The sequence below is a fragment of the Protopterus annectens genome, chromosome 5.part0 (assembly GCF_019279795.1).
Source record: "Protopterus annectens isolate FY-2018-M chromosome 5.part0, PAN1.0, whole genome shotgun sequence".
NCBI classification, from domain to species: Eukaryota; Metazoa; Chordata; order Ceratodontiformes; family Protopteridae; genus Protopterus; species Protopterus annectens.
Genome location: NC_056735.1, coordinates 1,032,679,842 through 1,032,703,690, shown reverse-complemented (window position 1 = coordinate 1,032,703,690; position 23,849 = coordinate 1,032,679,842). Strand labels below are relative to the sequence as shown.

General features: G+C 43.3%; 1 protein-coding gene across 2 annotated transcripts in view; it reads left to right on the top strand.

Moving 5' to 3' along the window:
• The window catches only part of UXS1 (UDP-glucuronate decarboxylase 1), a 1,006,428-nt gene that overhangs the window by 597,868 nt on the left and 384,711 nt on the right, over window positions 1-23,849 (top strand). For both annotated transcript variants that reach the window (XM_044072750.1, XM_044072749.1), the window contains exon 10: window positions 3,922-4,041. In XM_044072750.1, coding sequence (XP_043928685.1) covers window positions 3,922-4,041 — 120 coding nt within the window. The remainder of the gene's footprint in view (window positions 1-3,921; window positions 4,042-23,849) is intronic.

The following is a 23,849-nucleotide window of genomic DNA, read 5'->3' as shown; positions in this document are numbered from 1 at the left end:
ATCTAAATCTCCTGATAAATCTTTCATTTAAAGACGCTCTATTTTCCACATATTTTTTCCCCTCATCATCCCTTTTGTTTTGAATAGGGTGTATTTTACTAACAACCTTACTGTTGTAATTTCTGTGTGGACCTGGGTAGGCCTTGCCTATCTCATACTGCTGTTTGTCCCTTGCATATTTTTTCTGCTTTCTGTTGTAAATATTTAGAGTCCTTTTATCAATTTTAACCAGCAACCTATTATATAACTGTTCGTATTCTGGGAACAAGAGCTCATTAATGATGTCAGTGTTTAGTCTATTTATTTCAACAGTTAATTTGGACAGAACCACATCATTGTATTTAATCAATCGTAAGACCAAACCTATACCACATTCATCAAAGTAGCTGTGAAAATCACTGATTACTGCTTCAGTGTGAACTATACCAAATGGGTACTTAAAAATCTAAGTCCCTGTGGAATCATTTTGTGGTTCAAACAACATTTTAAGTAACCATTATCTATTTGCAAACATTTCAATTTAAAAAGTTTTTTTTCAAGCAAAAAAATCATTTCTTTTAATGTTGGCACATCTTCATAGTTTTCCCCATTTAAAACATCATGGTTATGAACAAAACTTCCATTGGAATTGATGTTAAATTCGTATTTCCTGTCCATCACTTCTTTAAAACATAAAGGAGGAACAAAAAACTGCACTGTTAGGCTTTCTGTTTGCTTCCGTGCTATTAGCAGCATTGACTAAACCGTGACTATCACATACAAACTTTTGTGCTAATAAAACAGTACCTCTGTTATTAGAGCTTGTTTGACCACAAGCTCGCCCTTCATTGTCCAGCATAGTCCAAGAACAGGAGTGGTTACAATGTCCTGTCTATACTTGACCCTGTTGAAGAAAACTTTCTTTTGCAGCGCCTGTGACAGTCAAAAATCCACCATTACTCGTACTCATACCTTCCGAGCGTGGAGATGACGACATCATCGCTGCTGAAGGTTTCAAAACCGCCAAAGATGTTAATTCTTTTATAGGAGCGCCACCTCCTGGTTCGTTTTGGCTCAACAGTTCTATGAGCCTGGTGAGGTCTCCCTTTAGTGAAGCCACTTCTTCCCGGACTTTGATTACTTCCCGCTCCGTTCTGACCGCCCTGTCAGAACTATAATTGTCTTCATTAAGTAAAGTTGTTGAATCAGTAGATAAATCCTCCATGTAGAGTAGCAACGATGTGATAAATTACAGTATTTTTACCTCTAAAAGGCAGACAACTGGATATCAAACAACACACTCAAAAACTCAAAAATAAAAAGCGACCAAATACTAAAAAATGTAAAAAGAATCCAGGCCACCTTGTTGAGGAAACAATTAACTTTTATATCAAAAACCACAGTTACAAAAATGAGCGCTTTCGTCTACAAGCTAGACTTCATCAGATAAAACACACACACATCTGCTACCCATTGTTTAAATAACATTTCCCCTAATATAAATGATATCATAGAAAATCATTTTAAAGGTGGAGATATTAAAAATGCTCTGCTTAGCAAAGAATTGAAATGGCAGCTTAGATTAAAGTCCTTTTATACACTTGGACTAAATGAATATGTAACAATCAAGCCTGTTTTAATATCCAAGGCAGAAAACATCTGAATGGTTTTGTTTCTGTTTTTCATTTTTACAAAAGCTAACATTTTTTAAAAAACGTCAGCATATTCAACAACTTGTTTGCTGTGGGCCATATATGTGTGATTTTTTTGATCAAATATTTTTCTTGACAAGCATTTTTTATTAATAACATTATATTAATAAGGAATGAAGTTGGCACATTTATTTCTCAGTTAATAAGATTTTTTATTTAATGACTATTTGTTTAAAATACATTGTTAGGTGTTATTTCCTGAATTGAACAATGGATGGATTTTTATAAGTGGAACTTTTAAATGTGTCCTTTAAATGTTAATTGATTTATATTAGGGGAAATGTTATTTAAACAATGGGTAGCAGATGTGTGTGTGTTTTATCTGATGAAGTCTAGCTTGTAGACGAAAGCGCTCATTTTTGTAACTGTGGTTTTTGATATAAAAGTTTATTGTTTCCTCAACAAGGTGGCCTGGATTCTTTTTACATTTTTTAGTATCTGATAATTAATAGCCCTAAAAGCTGGGGTAGCTGAAGTACAAACTTTCTTACCCAGCCTATCCATGGTTTTACTGGCCTTGTCCAAAGGCAGTAACTTGGACAAAGGAAGCAATTAAGACTGCTTATCAGAGGTTACAGACACCACAGAGAGGTCAGCAGCAAGACATTTAAATAAAACGGAACAATCCTCAGGCACCCTATAAAACCTATCAGACTTTTTGGGAGCAGGGGGCAGAGAATCCGGTGCTTTAGAGGCATTAGAAAAAAACATCCAATAAAGCAGGAATGACTGCAGGTTTAGGAGAGTCCATCTTCAGTAACTCGTAGTACCTCTTATGGATAGCCGAAACCTGTGCACAGTCCCACTTAAAAAATTCCATCATCCTAGAGATTGTGTCCCCAAAGGAAATTTCCTCAGATTACCTAGAGTATGAGTGTCCTCCTCCTCAGACCAGTAGTCTAAAGGAGAAGGAATCTGGTTAGAATAAGCAAGGGATTCATCATCAGAATCCACCTCTTCCTCAGAAGAATTCAATACTCTGGGCCTCTTAGGGAAAGAAGAGGCCCAAGGAGGAGCAGGAAGCGAAACTCCTCGAGGAGGCCTTAACTACAGTAAAGCACTAAACAACCCCTGAGTAAAGGCCTGCCACTCACTTTGTGGATCCCTATGAGCAGAAGAAACATGATTAGTTTTCTGTTTCTTTTATAAGGGGACAACCGTTCTAGAAACCTGAGAAGGCAGGGCAGCAGTCCACAACTGTAGTAGGAACCTCTTCCCTAAAGAGAAACTGTGGAAAACATCTAGACCCCCTCAGAAACAGTCAACAACCGTGGTTCCCCCTGAATGCCCAAAACAGAAGCCTGCAAAGCCTCGTCGGATGTATTGCCTGCCAGATCCTCACCGGCCTCCAACCCAGACACAGTTGAGGAATCTAACAAAACAACCAGGAGAGCCTCCGGTTCGTAATAACCTCGGGAGAAGCTCCTGGCAGAGGCTGGACAGCGGAAGATTCCAGTCTTACCTTATGCACCTTCTTCCCTGATGTCTGACCTGCGGGGCATAAAGTTCCATCCATAGTGTCTTTAGCAAGAAGCTTAAGACACCAGTTCTCAAAATACAATGAAAGGGAAGAAAGCCTACTATGAAGAGTTATAGGGACAAACGCCTGACAAATTGAACAAGACGTATGGTCGTGAGCAGTTCCTAGGCAAAAAAAGACACTTATCATGGTGATCTTTATGGGGAATCAGTCTCCCACACTGACATTTACCCTTCCTGGATGACATTAACCCCAAACAGCACAAAACAATCAAAAAAAATCAGAAAAAAACCAACAGGGTACTTATCTGCAATGGTGAGGACTTCAGCAAACAGGAGTAATCACTAGAAAGCCAATAAGCAGAACAAGAGCAAAAATGGATGGAGGTAACAGACCGACTGTTAAAAACAGCATTCAGACTAGCGGCAAAGAATTTCTGAGGCTGGTACGTCTGAACATCACCTTTATGCCCTATACTATGCAAGGAGTCTGTAGGTGACATTCAACGTACCTTAAAGCAGTGGTAGACTTTGGTAAACTGGCCGGACGGTGGACTTCCCAGCAGGGAATCCCAATTTGTAATGAATACTGCAGCGGTGAATGTAAGGACATTGTGTATTATAGTTTTGTATGTTTGTAACCAGCAGAACATCTTTCTGAATTCATGTACTTCTGTATCTCATGCATCGAGGGGAATTGCATGTAATTGAAAACTTGATCACTTTTAAACTGTTGCTTTTTTCATTACAGGAGGGAGTCGAAGTGCGAGTTGCCAGAATATTCAATACATTTGGACCTCGAATGCACATGAATGATGGCAGAGTTGTTAGTAACTTTATTTTGCAGGCTCTTCAGGGGGAACCCCTTACAGTAAGTACAGATGACATATTTCTTGCGTGTGTGTGTGTGTGTGTGTGTGTATATATATATATATCTGTATATGTATATACACATATACACACACACACACGCATACGCATGTCTGAACAAAACCTATTGCTTAAAGGTGAGATTTGATGTATACCTTTGGATTTCATGGTGGAGAGGGAATCTGGTTGGCTGCTGTCTTTGGGGGCTACAAAGGGGGAACTGGCATTACTCAACCTATGGCTGATTTGCAGGAGCTGAAGTCTGACCAGAATTATTCTGAGGAGAAGCATGTCAAATCACCTGGAAAAGGAGTGATGACATTTGAGTATATTGCCTTTTCTCATAGGCCTTCCCCCAGTCCCAACAGACCCTGGTTGAATGTGGGGGATTTTGTGACATCCTAGACAGTGCTTGTGGTTCAAGGCCTAGATATGAAGCATGTACTTCTGTTGCGGGAGGTAAAGTTAAAAGTTTATTACTGTATACTTAAGGAATATGACCTGATGCCAAAACAGTGCGTCAAGCAGACATGTTTGCAATTTACACTACCTTTATCAGGTAAACTATATTTTGGACAGTTTCCATGTCACCTAATAGCTTGGTTGTGTCTGTTGCCTTTGCAACTGACCTAGTGTAAGATGTTCTTCGTGTTTCACTGTTGCAGTCATCACATTTGGGTTATCCCTACCAAGATAGCCCTCGGCCGGCCTGAATACCAGTGGCTTAGTATTTCTGCATCGATTGCTGTCACTTCAGGATTGACGGCAGATCGTCAGTAGTATAAAGTAAGGCAGCCAGCGCCATTACATCATTCTTTCTTGCCGTGGAGCCAGAAGCAGTTTGCATGAGTGCCGGTCGGCCACTACCCGAGTTTTGGCTTCCGAATTGAAGCTGGAGTCTTCTAAAGCTAAGTACCTCGTTGGGGATCCTTTTTTCTTGCATTAACCGATATCAGAAAAAGTTAACAATTGTATCGCCTGTGGAAAGTAAATACCACACCAAGACTTTCATTCTTACTGCGTCACTTGCTTAGGCCCAGACCACGACATCCCCCGTTGTCACTTCTGTGCTTTGTTCGATGCCAGAGCTACACGTCGCCGGGCCCTTATTGTAGCTAGATATTTTCGTTTACAATCCTCGAATTCCATTATGACTTTGGTAAGCCATCCGATAGCAGATGATCTGAAAAAACGTAAAGATAAAGACAGAGACAGACCTCACAGGTCCAAACCTACTGACGACGCTCCCGTTAAGCTAGTCGTCAGTTCTCCAGTCCTCAGTGAGGCGCTTTTGCAGCGCATGATGCCCGCTTCTTTGAATTTGCATGCTTCTACCGAGACCCTTTCAGAGTCCAGTATGCCGCAAAACTCTTCTTCGATTAAGGACTCTGTGGTCGTTTCACCCTTGGGTGGTTCCGGAGCCACTGAGCAGGCACCAGCTTCCGAGGAAGTCCTTCGCACTACCGATTCTCGACACAAACCGACTTCTTTCGTGACTACCGTTTTTTCGAAAACTACTGAGTTTCTTAGGCCCAGGTTACAAACCACACCCAAAAAACAGACGACCCAATCTCAGGCACCTGTTCCTTGCCTCAGTCTCAAATGCTTAAAATGGCAGAAGACCTTATCATGCTGAGCTACCCCTTCCAAAAGAAAAAGTGATCTGTCCCCTGCACTTTTGTCTGAACAGGAGTCCGATGACTCTGATGCATCTGAGTATGAAGACATGCCGCCCCTCTCTGCTTATGAGGATTGTGATGCAGAGGATTCCATTCCTTCAGCCTCTCTCCCAGAGGATTTTTCCTTTGGGGTAACCATTAACACCTTAAGGGAACATTTCCAATGGGAAAGTCAGGACTAGCCTCAGTCTGTCTTGCATGCTGCTGGCCTGGCTGTAGCTCATCCACTGGACTATTTCCTAGTCCTCTCCGGTTGTGACCACCTGCCCAGCGGACTACCCTCCCTTTGAAGCTCCTCAAGCTTAAGTGGAATACCAGTTCTTTCACGGAACGCTATACAGCACCTTCCCTAAGGACTGTTGCATCTCGTCCACTGGACTATTTCCTAGTCCTCTCCGGTTGCGACCACCTGTCCAGCGGACTACCCTCCTTTTGAAGTTCCTCAAGCTTAAGTGGAATACCAGTTCCTTCACGGAACCCTATACAGCACCTTCCCTAGGGACTGCTGCATCTCGTCCACTGGACTATTTCCTAGTCCTCTCTGGTTGCGACCACCTGCCCAGCGGACTACCCTCCTTTTGAAGCTCCTCAAGCTTAAGTGGAATACCAGTTCCTTCACGGAACCCTATACAGCACCTTCCCTAAGGACTGCTGCATCTCGTCCACTGGACTATTTCCTAGTCCTCTCCGGTTGCGGCCACCTGCCCAGTGGACTACCCTCCTTTTTAAGCTCCTCAAGCTTAAGTGGAATACCAGTTCCTTCACGGAACCCTATACAGCACCTTCCCTAAGGACTGCTGCATGTATGTACTTCCTATTGCTCCTGTCTACTTAATGAGTTTTATTGAGCCACTTGATGATGGTATATTGTCGTAGAATAGGGCTCTGCCTCGAGTCTGCCAGCAGCGTGCCACAGTCCTAACTATCTTATTTTTCTCCTGCCCACCTTTTTAACCTGTGGCCGTTTTTCTAGTACCCTTACAAACTAGGGTAGTAATTCCTAACCAAGGCCACTAGATGGCAGTATAGGACTTTTTTCATTCCCTATTCGGAATTCCCTCACATAGAGAAACATTCTAGCTAGCGTCTTGTAATTATTCCCTCGTAGTGTTGTTATTCCCTCCTGAGGCTTTCTCCTTACCCCTGCTCTCCCAAACCCACTAAAATTAAGGAACATTTTTTTCCTACTTAGTTCTCTCATCATACAACTAGTTTGGCCTACATTACCTGATTAGCCCCTCCTGCCCTCCCCACTTTGACCCCCGTATTTCTAGTAATTCTTTATCTCTCCAATACTTTAACTCTGTCTGCACCCTCTTAATTCCATATAAGTCTCTCTGTTCTACCTATATACATCCTACTAATTCCTTCTCTAGGATAGCTTACCTGACCCTGGGAGTGATCCCAAACAAACTGACTGATTGTCTTTTTTCTTCTGGCTCTCCTTCTCCTTTGTTTTAGCTCTTGATCTACTACTCCGGTCTCTACCCCCCCTCCATATTGTTACCTCTACCTCCTGTCTATCATTTCTGTGCTTAGCCCCTCCCCACACCTACCTGCCTCCCAATTTTCCCGCTCTGATATCTTTATAGAGTCCCCAGTAGGTGCAGCGCCATTTTTAAAGGACAGTTCCCTAGACTATCTGCCTGTCTTGCATGCTGCTGGCCTGACCGTAGGTGAGTACCTCCTATAATTGCTGGAATTGTAATTTGTCTGATGTGTACCTTATTGTATGTTCATCATTGCAGTTTATTTAGATACCTGTGATAACATCCTTAATAGCGTCTTACAGAGCCTGTACCTACGATTGCTAGCAACTTAGAACTATAGACAACGGGCTGGTGGCTGATTACTGTTGCAATAGTTATCGCCACACCCCCGCTAATCCACACAAATGTGGGAGGATAAGCGGTTTTAGTTACCGATCTTCTTAGCACCGGATATTTCTTTAAATGGACTCGAGATTAACTATAGTTGCTAATGTACTGTGCTTCACCTTATAGTTCTGCATAGTCCCGTCTTTTAAGCTGTTAGAGTAGTTTGTGAAGGACATATTGTGTAGATCCCTGCCTTCATTTAGCGATCCCAGGATATCATTACTATATAGCTACTTGGTGTCTTGTAATTATTCCCTCGTAGTGTTATTACTCCCTCCTGAGGCTTTCTCCTTACCCCTGCTCTCCCAAACCCACTAAAATTAAGGAACATTTTTTCCTACTTAGTTCTCTCATCATACAATTAGTTTAGCCTACATTACCTGATTAGCCCCTCATGCCCTCCCCACTAATTCCCTATAAGTCTCTCTGTTCTACCTATATACATCCTACTAATTCCTGCTCTAGGATAGCTTACCTGACCCTGGGAGTGATCCCAAACAAACTGACTGATTGTCTTTTTTCTTCTGGCTCTCCTCCTTTTTTTCTACCCGCTCCATTCGCCCTGCGGGCTCACTCCGCTCCCCTACCCCCAATTCCCACCCACCCACCCACAGCGGGTCTTACACTTATAGCATAATAGCCCTACCCCCTACTCCATCCACCTATAACTATACCCTTATAATTAAGGCATTTTTGCAACTCTGCCCACTCTTTAATATTCCTATCTGTTCCTCCTCTAAATAACACCCTCTTTTAAATCAAATGTTCACCATTAACGACCCACCATTATACCTATCTACTCACGGTCTCTTTGTATTCACCTTCACTCACTATGTATAACCCACACATTTCTAAAAATAACATTTTACTCTCCTCCTTCCTACTCCTAAACACTCTTCTCATTGCTTACTCCCTTACCTTCTATGAAAACACAAACTTATCTGAATCTCAACTAGCACTAAAACAAACTACTTTACACTCTCACTACATCTCACAAACACACATCAGTATAACTTCATCTTCCTACCTCATGCCTCATTACAATAGATCAACTCATATCAAATTTTTTCTTAACAAGAAACCTTTTTCAATTTCTTCCAAACTTTCCAAATACCTACATAGTCACCAGCAGCTATTATTCCTATATGGCAACATTCATCCCAATCCAGGCCCAAATAATCACCACCCTACCATCCCCATAGTAAACCAAGCTAATTCTATAATTCCTACCCCCAATCAGAACTGTCTCCATGTAGCCCACCTAAATATTTGCAGCCTAAACAATAAAACAACACAAATGCATACCCTTCTTGACCTATATTCCTTCGATATCCTTTGTCTAACTGAAACCTGGCTAAAAGCAGATACCAAGGATAATGACATACTACCTCCAGGATATAACATCATTAGACTTGACCGACACACCAAAAAGGGTGGAGGTGTAGCTATACTTTACAAAACTGAACTACTGGTTACCTTACTAGATGCAAAACCACCCTTACAAAACAAAAGTGAAATCTTAATCACCAAACTACAAATTAATACTTATAAGTCCATTTATATCATTTGCTGTTATATACCCCCAGGTAACAATATTAATACCCTTGAAAACTTACTGTACTGGCTCTCAAACTCCTACCCTCAGGAAACTATACTTCTAGGTAACTTTAATATTTTTTGGAATTCTTGAATCTCCCAAAAACCCACCTCTCACATAAACCTCTATGGCTTTATCCAAACCATTACTGTCCCCACTCTACTAAACAAAACCAGCTGCAAACAAAGTACCCTAGACTGGATTTTAGTTAATAGCAACCCTATGATTTATACTACAGGCACACTACCTGATAATATCAGTGCCATTTAACCACTTTTATCACCAGACAAAACAGCCCTATCTCCAATAATACTCAAGTTAGAACTACCAGGAACAAAAGCAATTTTCAACCAAACTAACTTCCAATTAGAACTCAAAGCTTGTAATTGGTCTCCCCTAAAATACTTACCTCTCGATGAAGCAGTCTCATACTTTTAACAACAAATTCCTTCAAATCCTCAACCTCCATGCCCCTACTAGATTAATTAAAACCAAAGCAAAGCCTGCTCCTTGGCTAACGAGAGAAACCAAACAAAAAATGTTACATAGAAATAGAACCTGGGCCAAATGGCGTAGTACTAAAAACCCATCAGACCACCATACCTTTAAACAACTGAGGAATGCAACAAAGAAACTTATATTCCTTGATAAAAAAAAATATTATTGGAATTTCCAACATACCCAACACCAAAGCCCCCAGAAATTCTGGTCAAGTATCAATAAACTACTACATCCAGGTAACTCTAAAACACCCACTCCTTCTAACCTCACTCAGGACACGCCTAACCAAATTGCTGATACTTTCAACAAATTTTTCTCAGACACTGTCACCTCTCTTGCTTCAACTTTATCTCCACAGTCCATGCAAGCACCTTATTCCCTCAACAAAAATCCCCCCTCTTTCAAACTGCAACCAGTTTCAACAGATCATATCTTTACTCTTCTTACAAAACTCAAACCATGTACCCCCTCAGCTGACCTTCTCCCAGCTGAATACTTACAAATTGCAGCCAAAGTAATTGCCCTTCCTGTCTCCATATTAATTAATCGAACCATAACTCAAGGCTTTATTCCAACCCTCTGGAAAGTTTCTCATATCATTCCTCTACATAAGGGCGGTAACTCTTTCGAGCTCTCCAGCTTCCATCCCATAGCCTTACTTTCTCCATTAGCTAAAATCTTGGAAAGATGTATACATCGTCAACTACTTGACCATCTTCTAGCAGACTGCCAACACGGTTTCAGACCCTATCACAGCACTACTAGAGCACTCTTGTCATTCACAGACCATATTAATAAAAATCGGAACAACAACCTGCTGTCCTCAGTGCTATTCTTAGACCTCTCTAAGGCCTTTGATATGGTCAACCATTCCCTCTTACTAAACATCCTCAAATCATTTGCCTTGGACACTCAAGCTATCCAGTGGTTTAATTCCTACTTAGAAAATAGACAACAAGCAGTTCTTTGGGATAATCACGTTTCATCTCTTCTTCCCATCACAGTAGAAGTGCCACAAGGCTCAATACTAGGACCTCTCCTCTTTTCTATTTTTGTTAACAAATTAAATATGTCCCTTCCTCAATCCATATGTATACAATATGCCGATGACTCAACACTGATATGTTCAGCATCCTCCCCAATTAAGCTTCAGACCACTACACAACAAGTCTTCACAGCAGCGGAAAACTGGTTCTTTCAGCATTGCCTCTTACTGAATCCCAAAAAGACTAAATTATTACTTTTTACACCATCACAGAAATCTTCAACCTTTACCTTCGATATAATTTCTAACAATGGCACAATAATATCCCGACTCTACTACCAAACTTTTAGGTGTCACAATAGACCATAATCTCAACTTCGATGCCCATATTAACTTAACCATCAAGTCAGTCAATAGAAAACTTGGATCTCTCTACAGACTCAAACCCTTCCTTACTACCTCAGCCAGAAGGACTATAGCACAAACCGCACCTACTCTCTACCCTTCTTTATGCCTCACCTATTTTTGCAAACTTATCAAAATCTAATTTCAATAAACTAGCAGTATCATATAATAATATTACAAGATTTGCCACAGGAGCCTTTTTTCGAACCCATCATTGCTCAGATCTTAAACAACTAGGCTGGCTAGAATTACAAAATCAAATACGACTACAGCAACTTACCATCACCCACAAAATATTCTATCAACCTTCTAATACCACAATACTTAGTACCCTTATTTCTCATTATAAAAATCTATCTTCCTTGCGTTCCGCCACAAAGCTACTAGCAGCACCCTATAAATCCAACAACAAAGCTGGGGACTGTTTGTTCTCCAACTGTATTGGATCTATCTGGAACAAGCTTCCAAGTGAACTCACTGCTATTACTTCTTTACCCACTTTTAAGAAGCGCCTAAAAACTTTGCTTAACTCTCAATGGCTCTGTCCCTGTACAAACCCTGACTAAACTTTTATTCCCTCTACCTTTTTTTCACCCCCTCAAACCTTTTCTAGGTTCTTTTAGTATTTTTGTTTGTACCTTCAGTAGGCAGCTAAAAACTGTGCTTAATCCCCAACATATCTGTCCTGTACAAACCCTGACTGAACTTTCGATTCCCTCAACCTCTTTTCACCCTTAAAAAAAAATGTCTTGCATTTTTATTTCAAGTATTGCAAAGTATTTTTCTTGGTAATGCTTATGAGCCAGTTTTTTTTTTTGTAACACCTTCCTTTTGTATAATATTTCTGATTTGAATGTATAACAACTCTTGATTATATAAACCCATCTTTTTGTGGAGCTTTTCTCCCCGGGCCTCTACTGAAAATGGACATATATCCAGCTAGACTATCCTGGTCAATAAATGTAAAATAAAATAAAAATAAATAAATAAATAAAAAGAGACTCAGAGAATTCTTAGCTTTTTCACAGCACAGACCCCTGGCCATCCCTCCAGTCCTGGATGTTGTGGAGGATGTTTTCCTAGAGTCCAGCTTGATTCCTGACACCCTTCCTCCTGCACCCAGAAAATCAGACCGGTATTACAGAGTCTTTGATTATCACAAATTTATTTTTAAAAATCGTACTGCTGACCCTGAGGTAATTTCTCAAGGGCCTAAAGAAATTAAAGCAACCTCTGCTAAGAATCCCACCCCCTCAGATAGGGATTCCCGAACACTAGACAGATGGGGTAAAAAAGTATACACCTCAGCTACTCTTGCTATCAGAGCACTAAATTGTCAGTTCCATATGCTAAAATTTCAGCAACATACCCTGGAACTCCTCTAACAAAAAATGTCTTCCTTTCCTGCTTGTGCAAAATCTAAGGAGTTACAAGAGTTAATGCATTCTGCAAGTCAAGTAACTAAACACACCTTGCACTGTGGTTTTGAAGCCCTAGAAGTTTTTTGCAGTCACCGGTTCTGTCCTTAGAAGGCATGCATGGCTTAAGGAACAGCCCTTACCAGACCATGTTAAAACTAAATTGTTGGATGCCCCCTTGTACAGACAACTTATTTGGCACTAGGGCAGAAGATGTCTTAAAAAAGATGGAAGAAAAAGCAAAATCTATGCAGACAGTTGAGGATTTCTTACAAGTTCAGCAGGCATTGTCCTTCCAAGCACTGGTCCCTTTCCTGCTCCCACCAGGTCAGTTCAGCCCAGACCCGGGGAACCAGACCCCACAGACAGCAGCCACAGGGAATGCAGAGATCTAAGCAGTGGACTACTTCTACTTCAAAACCAGGGAGTTCTAAGCCACCTCCTTATGGTAAGAACTCGCAGTGACTCTCCTGCCCCACCCCCTCTGCCCACCTCCACTTACCCCTAGGAGGAAAACTCTCCTTTCATGCAAACACCTGGGCCACCATTACTAATGACCGCTGGGTTCTCAACATAGTGTCCCAGGGATACAAATTTACTTTCCACACTCTTCCAACTCCAAAAGGGTTCCCAGATCTACATCAAAACCAGTGGGCAGAAGTGCAAAAGCAAGTCCTTTCCCTGCTCTCCATGAGGGCAGTAGAGCACTTTCCTGCAGAACAGAAAGGCCAAGGTTTCTACTCCAGACTTTTTCTGGTACCCAAGAAAGAGGGCACCTGGCGCCCCATCCTCGATCCATCCATTCTAAACACCTTCCTGGTGATCCCAAAATTCTAAATGCTCACCCTACAGCAGCTGCTACCCATGCTCTCCAAGGATCCTTCGCTAGCCACCCTAGACCTAAAGGAGGCCCACCTCCACATTCCTATTAGGGAGTCATGCAGGAAATGTCTCCGTTTCAGAGCAGGATCTCAGCACTTTCAGTTCTGTGCACTTCCCTTTGGCTTATCTACTGCTCCCAGAGTTTTCACAAAATGTCTGGCTCCGGTCATTGCCTTTTGCAGACAAAGGAATATCCAGATTTACCCATACTTAGACGACTGCCTAATTCAGGCAGACAGCCAGGAAAAGCTGCTCAAGCACCTGGCCTTTGTAAAGTCCCTACTAACCTCCCCTAGGGTACACAGTCAACAATCCAAACAGGTACCCACCCAAAGGATTATATTCCTGGGAGCAAGCCTGGACACAGCATCCCAGATGGCATTCCTTACACCAGAAAAGCAAACCTTCCTGACAGCCTTCTTCTCTCAACTAGCCTCCAGACCCCAACTATATGCAAGGAAAATCCTACAAGCTCAGGGATTCATGGCATCTTGCATTCTACTCCTTCCATATGCCAGACTGCATATGAGGAAACTTCAGTGGTACCTAAAAAGGCCTTTGGTGTCAACATCCTCAAGATCTGGAGACTCTTATACCTATAATACCTTGCCTCAGAAAAGATTTTCTTTGGTGGGCTACAGCATGCTCCCTCAACAAAAGGCTACCTTTCTCACCACCCCACAACGCCCAGACCCTCACCACAGACATATCAGATTATGCCTGGGGTGCACACCTGGACGGCAGGTGCATACAGGGCCAGTGGACCCCACAGCAAATCCATCTGCACATCAACCAAAAAGAGATGATAGCTGTCCAGCACGCCTTGATAGCTTTCAAGCCCCTTCTCTCCCTAGGGACTCTCCTGAACAAAACAGACAACACAACTGTGATGTATATCAACAAGCAGGGAGGGTCTCAGTCCTACCCTCTATGCAAGCTGGCCATGACCCTTTGGCACACAGCCTCTGCTATGCAACTCCACCTGTTAGCACAATTCCTACCGGGTCTTAAATCTCTGGCAGACCACTTAAGCAGAAATCTTCTGGACCCACACGAGTGGCAGCTCAACAGAAGAACCTTCATCCTAATAACTCAGAAATGGGGTACCCTGAAGGTCGACCTCTTTTTCTCCCACACCAACCATCAGCACAGCAAGTTGTGCACCAGGGAGAATCACTGCAGGGCTTGGAAAGTGGATGCCCTATCCTTCCCCTTGGTCAATCTATCGGTCTGTGCCTTTCCTCCACTACCTCTCATTCCCAGGGTACTGCTCAAAATAAAGGAGAAAAACCAAGGACAATTCTTATAGACCCAGACTGGCCTCGCCAGCACTGGTACCCCTTGCTGTGCAGTCTGTCCCCTCTGCCACCTTGGCATCTCCCTCATATTCCAAACCTCCTGATCCAGAGGGAAGGGGAATTCATGCATCCCCAATTGCAGACACTCAGTTTGGCAGCTTGGCTTATTCCCTAGCCCCCGATCAATCTGCCAACCTCAGCAAGCAGGTTCTAAATTTTATACGTGAGGCCAGACGCCCTAGCACTAGGAAGTCTTATGCTGACAAATGGAAAAGGTTCTGCAGCTGGATTCAGGCTAAGGGAGCCAGTATGGCACAGCCCTCCCTCCCTGGATTACTTAGCTGACCTGCTACACCGTGGACTCTCCTTTTCCTCTATTAAAATTCATGCCTCTGCTATCTCTGCTCATTTTTCCACTGAGCAGCCCCTTTTCTCACACACTCTGATCAAACAGTTCCTAAGAGGGGCTAGCAACTTGAGGCCACCCAGAAGAGCACCAACCCTAGCTTGGGACCTTAACTTTGTGTTGGAAAAGTCCCCCCCCCCCCATTTGAACCTGCCTCTTCAGCCGAGCTAAAATTTCTCTCCTGGAAGACTGCTTTCATTCTGGCCATCACGTCAGCCAGTAGGGTCTCCGAGCTGCAAGCACTCATGGCTGTAGAACCCTTCATCATCTTCCATGCTGACAGGGTATCCCTCAGGACTAACCCATCCTATATGCCTAAAGTGGTGTCCAGTGTGGCTCTCAACCAATCCATTCATTTGCCCACCTTTTTCCCTAACCCACAGAACAAGGGGGAAAGGATCCTACACGCTCTAGATGTGCACAGACAGCTCAGATTCTATCTAGACAGGACTAAATCCTTCAGAAAGTCTGATCTATTGCTGGTTAGCTTTGCTGCAGGGGCAGAGGGTAAAGCCATCTCCAAACAAGCCATCTCCAAACAAATCATCTCCAAATGGATACCCACTGCACCCATTTCTGATGAAAACAACACAGAAAACCTCCCCCCAAGAGGGTCAGGACTCACTTCACCAGATCAGCCTCCACCTCTGCAGCTTTCCTCTGGGACATCCTAGGGGCTTCCACCTGGACATCTGTTCACTCACATTCCCACCTACCTATCTTCTCCAAATCCAGGGCAGGGTTTGCCTCTGCAGACTTGCAGGACAACCTAGCCAGCCCCTAGTTTCCTTGACTGCCTCCACCCTTTTCCTCAGTTTTGGGGATCAACCCAAATGTGATGACTGCAACAGTGAAATATGAAGAACATAGTACAGTTGTGTACACTTAACATAAATGTAGATGTTCGAGTGTATTCACTGTTGCAGTGCTGGTTTCCCTCCCTCTATCCCACTCTTCTTTCTTGTTACATGGGACATATTGGTATTTACTTTCTACTGGTGGGGTTCTTCCACCAGAACCTGGCTCCCACTTGGGGGCTCTTGACAGGTTAGGGCAAGAAAAACTGAGGTAATGGCGTCAGCTGCCTTACTTTATACTACTGACAACCTGATGTCAGTCCTGAAACAACAGCAACCAACGCAGAAATACTAAGCCTCTGGTATTCAGGCCGGCCGAGGTCTACCCTGGCAGGGATAACCCAAATGTGATGAGTGCAACAGTGAATGCACTCGAACATCAACATTTATGGTAAGTGTACACAACTGTATTTTCTTCATGGTATGCTATAATCCACCTTCCTAGTACAAAGTTGGGTCACCCCATGGTCATAGCCAGACACATGCCTTGTAAGCAAAGGCTTAGATATGTAAAAATGTGACCTAAGCACTGGCAGATGCAGTGAAAAGAGCAAAACAGCCAGCAACACTTTGGCATTATTCATATTTGTATACACAGTTGAATTGTTTTGTGTCTGCTTTGTTTACTGTTTTTCTGTTCTGTGACATTGAAGAGAGTGCACACAGCAGCATAGTTTTGTTATTCCACATCCAATAAGCAACCATTAAGCAGGGTTATCTCGTCTCCTGACTAACATTTGTTATTTTGTTCTTTTATTTGGCAGTCAGAAAACAAAGGATTCTCTAAGAGGCAGTTTATACAGATAAGAAAACTCCATTGTAGTCTTCTGTTCTCACTTGTATGTACTCTTCATTCTGAGACTGAAGTTGCTGAAAGTGTGATGGATAGCTTATTTAACTCATCCTCTTATCTGCTTGTTCCAGTTCAGGGTCATGGGAGAGCAGGAGCTTATCCTGGCACTCTCTGGGCCTAGGCAAAGAAAGTTGTACTGAGTGAGGCACCAACACATCAGAGAATTTGCACAGGCACACACACCCATGCACAGACACACCTGCAGTTAGCTTGAAGGAATGCCATCTCACATATGGCATACCTGTTGTATGTGGAGGAAACCTGTGTCTGTATTGAAAACAGCATGTTTGAAAGTTTCCAAATACCACAAGTAGCCTTATTAAGAATCAGCCTGCACCCCCCCACCCCCACCCCCACCCCCCCAAGCTAAGAACTGTCTTATTGAGCATTGCTGTGAAACACTAACAGGGGCTAGGATGGAAGCAGCAACTTGCTTGGTTAGTTTTGGTTGCTTATGTTGTTAGTAGTGCTGCTGTTCACTGGCTACTTGAATTGATCTGTCAGCCGTTTTAGTCACAGTTTGGGACACAGAGGCAAAGACAGCAGTAAGTGGCAGGAAGCTGCAACTTTTAAAACATTTCCAAAATAACTGGTTTGTAAGTGGATTTTTGATTACAGGTGTTCATCTATTAATGTCCTTCTGCACAACATCCGACCACATAAATGTCCAACGTCAACTGCATATGCATCCCAGGCCAAGTGCAATCCCATATCAAGTACATCATGGCCCCCAAAGTACCAAAACTATTTCTAGTGATACCAGAAGGAGGCAAAGGAGGATTATTGACTTGGAAACAAAATAAAAGGTGATTAAGCAACATGAAGGTAGAAAAAGAGTAAATCTTATTGCTAATGAATTGGGTATGTCTTACTTGACTGATAGTTCTGAAAAACAAAGGCAATGTCCCCAAGCTGTGAACGGATCTGTTGCATTGAAAGGTACAGGATTAGCTAAAATGCGAGAAGGGCCTAAATCTGGTATGGAGAAATTGTTAATGATCTGGATTGAGGAACAGACGTAGACGCGTATCCTCCTCAGCACCATGATGATCACTGCCAAGTCATGGAGCTTGTTCCGGATGCTTAAGGAAAAAGAAGGACCAGACTATAGTGTTGAGTTTACTAATAACTCTGGGTGGTTTAAATGCTTTTTAGTGATGTTCTTTGTGTTTCACTGTTGCAGTCATCACATTTGGGTTATCTGCTTGCAGGTAGCCCTCAGTCGGCCTGATTATCAAAGTCTTGGGTCCTGTGTTAATTGCTGTCACATTTTCCATGACATCAGGTAGTCAGGGGTATAAAGCATGCAGCCGACGCCATTACATCAGTCATTCTTGCCGTGCGGTGCCTGAAGCAGAAGCAGTTCACAGTGCCGTGCGGTGCCTGAAGCAGAAGCAGTTCACAGTGCCGATCAGCCGACTCCTGAAATTTTCGTTTTCGAGTTTCAGATCCGAAGTCTTCAACTAAGCTTAAGTACCCCTTTGGGGATCCTTTTTCTTGCTCTAATCCGATGTCAGTAAAAGTTAATAATTGTATTTCTTGTAGAAAGCAAATACCTCAGAAAGATTTTCATTCGTACTGCATTCCTTGCTTAGGCCCAGACCACGACATACCTCGCTGTCGGTTTTCTGCCTTATTCAAACCTCTAACTATTCGTCGTCGGTTCATTTTTGCATCTAAATATTTTGGTACTCTGTTCAATTATCCAGAAATGGCTTTGGCAAGCCACCCGACTACCGACATTCCGAAAAAAATGCAAAGATAAAGACAGAGACAGACCGCATAGGTCCAAAGCTGCCGACACTTCTCCTAAGCTAGTCGCCAGTTCGCCGGTACTCAGTGAGGCGCTTTTGCAGCCTCTGATAACTGCTACTTCAGATTCGCAGGCCTCTACTAAGACCCATTTGGAGTCCGGTATGCCGCGAGATGCTTCTTCGACTGTGGAACCTGTGGATGTCTCTACCTTGGATAGGTCTGGAGCCGCTGTGCAGGCACTGGCTTCTGAGGGTGTATTCAGGCCTACTAACTTGCATATTAAACCAATGCCATCGTCTTCTTCAAGGCCTAAAACTCGACCCATGCCTAGAAAACCGATGCCCAGACCACATGGTCAGGCCCCTATGCCTAACAAATGATAAGAATGGCTGAAGACCTTATTACTCTAATCAGGGGAAGCCACCCTTCTCCCTCTAAGAGACCTAGAACTGATTTTCCTTCTGATTTTTCTGATCAGGATTCTGAAATTTCTGTTTTCTCTGATGACCAGGAGTTGCCCTTATCTACCTATGAGGATTCTGATGCATGGGACTCCATTCCCTCTGCTTCCCCTCCAGAGGATTTCTCTTTAGGTGAAACTTTGCATACTCTTAGGAAGCATTTCCGCTGGGAAAGACAGGATTACTCTGACTCCAAAAAGAGGCTTAGGGAATTCTTACTCCTACCTCAACACAGTCCTTTAGCTATCCCTCCTGTACTAAGCATTGTAGATTATACCTTCTTGGAATCTAGCCTGGCCCCTGATGCTTTACCTCCGACTCCCAGAAAATCTGACCGGTATTAGAGTGCCTGACTCTCACATGTTCCTCTTTAAGAATCCTACTGTGGATCTGAGACCATTTCACAGGAAAGCAAAGGCATTAAGGCTACTATTGCCAGAAACCCTACCCCCTCTGATAGAGATTCCAGGGCCCTGGACAGATGGGGTAAGAAGGTATACAATTTACTGCACATTCTTCAATAACTTACCTGAGATGCTTCTCAAGGGAAATTTCCTTTTCTTCCATCAAAATTCATGCCTCGGCCATTTCAGCTCATTATAAAACAGAGCCACCCCTCTTCTCTCATCCACTGCTGAAGCAGTTCCTCAGAGGGGCCAAAAACTTGAGACCACCCAGGAGAGCCCCTACGCCAGCCTGGGACCTTAACTTTGTATTGGAAAAGCTCACTCTACCTCCCTTTGAGACAGCTGCAAATGCAGAGTTGAAATTCCTTTCTTGGAAAACAGCCTTCCTTCTAGCCATCACTTCAGCAAGAAGGGTGTCTGAATTACAGGCCCTCATGGCAGTGGAGCCTTTCATCATCTTTCATGCAGACAGGGTGTCCCTCAGGACCAATCCTTCCTTTATGCGTAAGGTGGTATCCAGTGTGGCCCCTAATCAGTCCATTCATCTGCCAGCCTTCTTTTCTAATCCACAGAACAAAGGGGAATGAATGCTGCACTCCTTGTACGTGCACAGACTACTTAGATTTTACTTGGACAGGACTAAGCCTCTCAGGAAATCTGAACAGCTGCTGGTTGCTGCTGGTTGCATTTGCTGCAGGGGCAGGGGGGAAGGCCATTTCAAAGCAAACCATTTCTAAGTGGATAGACCACTGCATTCATTTCTGCTATAAGCACCATGGAAAACCTACCCCACAGGGGGATAAGACCACATTCCACCAAGCCTGCATCTACCTCTACAGGCTTTCTTAGAGGTGTCCCTACAAGGGACATCCTAGAAGCTGCTGCCTGGAGTTCTGTACATACCTTCACCAAGCATTACCACTTGCCATTTTTTTCAAAATCCAGAGCTGGTTTTGTCACTGCAGTCTTGCAGGGCCTTATAGCTGGTCCTAATGCTATCTAATTGCCTCCTCCCTTCCTTAGTTTTGGGAATCTACCCAAATGTAATGACTGCAGCAGTGAAACACAAAGAACATAGTACAGTTGTGTACACATACCATAAATGTAGATGTTCGAGTGTATTCAATGTTGCAGTCCTGGATGTTCTTCGTGTTTCACTGTTGCAGTCATCACATTTGGGTTATTTGCTTGCAGTAGCACTCAGTCTGCCTGATTATCAAAGTCTTGGGTCTTGCGTCGGTTGCTGTCCCATCTTCTGTGACGTCAGGTAGTCAGGGGTATAAAGCATGCAGCCAACGCCATTACATCAGTCTTTCTTGCCGTGTGGTGCCCGAAGCAGAAGCAGTTCGCAAGTGGCAGTTGGCTGACTCCTGAAATTTTCATTTTTGAGTTTCCGAACCTAAGTCTTCAACTAAAGCTAAGTACCCCGTTGGGAAAACTTTTTCTTGCTCTTAACCGATGTCAGTAAAAGTCAATAATTATATTTCTTGTGGAAAGCAAATACCTCATAAAGATTTTCATTCGTACTGTATTCCTTGCCTAGGCCCTGACCACAGCGTACCTCGCTGTCGGTTTTGTGCCTCCTTTAAACCACGAACTATTCATCGTTGTTAAATTTTTGCTTCTAAATATTTTGGTACTCAGTTCAATTATCCAGATATGTCTTCGGTAAGTCACCTGACTACCGACATTCTGAAAAAAACGCAAAGATAAAGACAGAGATAGGCCGCCTAGGTCCAAAGCTGCCGACAACGCTTCTCCTAAGCTAGTCACCAGTTCGCCGGTACTCAGTGAGGTGCTTTCGCAGCCCCTGATACCCGGTACTTCAGATTCGCAGGCCTCTAATGAGGCCCATTCGGAGTCCGGTATGCCGCGAGATGCTTCAACTATGGAACCTGCGGATGTCTCTACCTTGGATGGGTCCGGAGCCACTGTGCAGGCACCGGCTTCTGAGGGTGTATTCAGGCCTACTGATTTGCATATTAAACCAACACCATCTTCTTCTTCTAGGCCTAAAACTTGAACCATGCCTAGGAAACCGACGCCAAGACCACATGGTCAGGCCTCTATGCCTAAAAAAACAAATAAGAATGGCTGAAGACCTTATTACTTTAATCAGATGAAGCCAAACCTTTCCCCCTCCAAGAGACCTAGGACTGAATTTGCTTATGATACTTCTGATCAGGATTCTGAAATTTCTGTCTCCTCTGATGACCAGGATTTACCCTTATCTACCTATGAGGATTCTGATACAGAGGACTCTATTCCTTCTGCTTCTCCCCCAGAGGATTTTTCTTTTGGTGAAACCTTGCATACTCTTAGGGAGCATTTTCACTAGGAAAGACAGGATTCCTCTGATTCTAAAAAGAGGCTTAGAGAGTTCTTACTTCTGCCCCAACACAGGCCTTTAGCTATCCCTCCTGTGCTGGACATTGTTGACCATGCCTTTTCGGAATGTAGCTTGGCTCTGACTCTCTACCTACTGCTCCCAGAAAACATGATCGATATTACAGGGTTCCTGATTCCCCCAAGTTCCTTTTTAAAAATCCTACTGTGGATCCTGAGACCATTTCACAAGGACCCAAGGGCATTAAGGCTACTCCTGCCAAAAATCCTACCTTTCTGATAGAGATTCCAGGGCCCTGGATAGATGGGGTAAGAAGGTATACACCTCTGCAACCCTGGCCATCAGGGCCTTAAATTGCCAGTTTCATATGTTAAAGTATCAGCACCATATTATTGGATTGCTTAAACAGAAAATGATGTTGATTCCTGATTGTGCTGAAAGTACGGATTTACAGGATTGGAAAACATACTTTGCAATGTGATTTTGATTCACTAGAGGCATCTTGTAGGGCTTTTGCCTCTGGGTCTGTACTTAGAAGGCATGCTTGGCTTAAGGAGCAACCTTTGCCAGATCATGTTATAACTAAATTGCTGGATGCTCCCTTAAATCAGGACTGCCTCTTTGGTGACAAAGCAGAAGAAGTTCTTAAAAAGGTGGAGGAAAAAGCTAAATCTATGCAAACTGTTAAATATTTCTTACAAGTGAAGTCTCCTAGATTTAGTAGGCGTCCTTTCCTGCCTCTTCCAGGCCTTCTCAGTTCAAACCCAGAACCAGCAGAACACCCAGGCTTCAGTCCCAGGGTACGCACAGGACCACGCAGTGGGGGGCTCCCACTTCCAAATCAGGGATTAGTAAGACTCCCCCCTATAGTAAGCTGTCTCAATGACTTAACTTTAAAACTTCCAAGCACTTCACAACTGACTGCTCCTTTAGGGGGAAAGATTGCTCTGCAAGCCAAAAACTGGGAACTAGTTACCCAGGACAAATGGGTTTTAAACATAGTTTCCCAAGGATACAGATTTCACTTCCACACGTTACCACCTCCAAACGGTTGGCCAGATCTACCCTCAAATCAGTGGGCAGAGGCTCAAAAGCAAGTACTGTCTCTCTCTTAAGATTAAAGGCTATTCAGACTGTACCCGAAGAGGAAAAGGGACAAGGTTTCTACTCAAGACTTTTCCTGGTACCCAGAAAAGACAACTCATGGTGTCCTATCCTGGACCTGTCTATCCTAAACACCTTTTTGGTGATTCCAAAATTCAAGATGCTAACTCTTCACCAGTTACTTCCCTTGATAGGCAAAGATGCCTGGTTGGCAACACTGGATTTAAAGGAAGCCTACCTGTACATCCCAATCAGGGAATCTTGCAGAAAATACCTACACTTCAAAGCAGGCTGCATGCACTATCAGTTCTCTGCACTGCCCTTTGGCTTATCTACTGCACCCAGAGTATTCACAAAGTGCCTAGCTCCAGTCATTGCATTTTGCAGGCAAAGAAATATTCAAATATACCCATACCTGGACGATTGTCTAATTCAGGCAGAAAGCCAGGTCATACTTCTGAATCATCTGGCATTTGTACTAAAGGTGTTAACTTGTCTGGGGTACACCATAAACGAAAAGAAATCACAGCTGGTACCCTGTCAAATTATATTCCTGGGAGCAAGCTTGAACACAACTTCCCAGATGGCTTTCCTCATGCCAGAAAAACAAATTCATTTGGCAACTTACTTCAAACTAGTGGCCACAAAAACCCTGCTATCTGCAAGGCAAATACTGCAAGCCTTGGGGTTCATGGCCTTGTGCATTTTACTAATTCCATATGCAAGACTGCATATGAGGAAACTACAGTGGTATCTAAAAAGCCTATGGTGTCAATATTCTCAGGATCTAGAAGCAATGATTTATATCATAACTTGCCTGCGGTTAGAATTCCGTTGGTGAGCAGAGGCCTGCCACCAAAACAAGGGACTGCCATTTACTCTCCTCCCTGCCGCCCAAACCCTAACAGATGCATCAGACTATGCATGGGGGGCACACCTGGCAGGGAAGTGCATTCAGGGCAAATAGAACCCAAGTC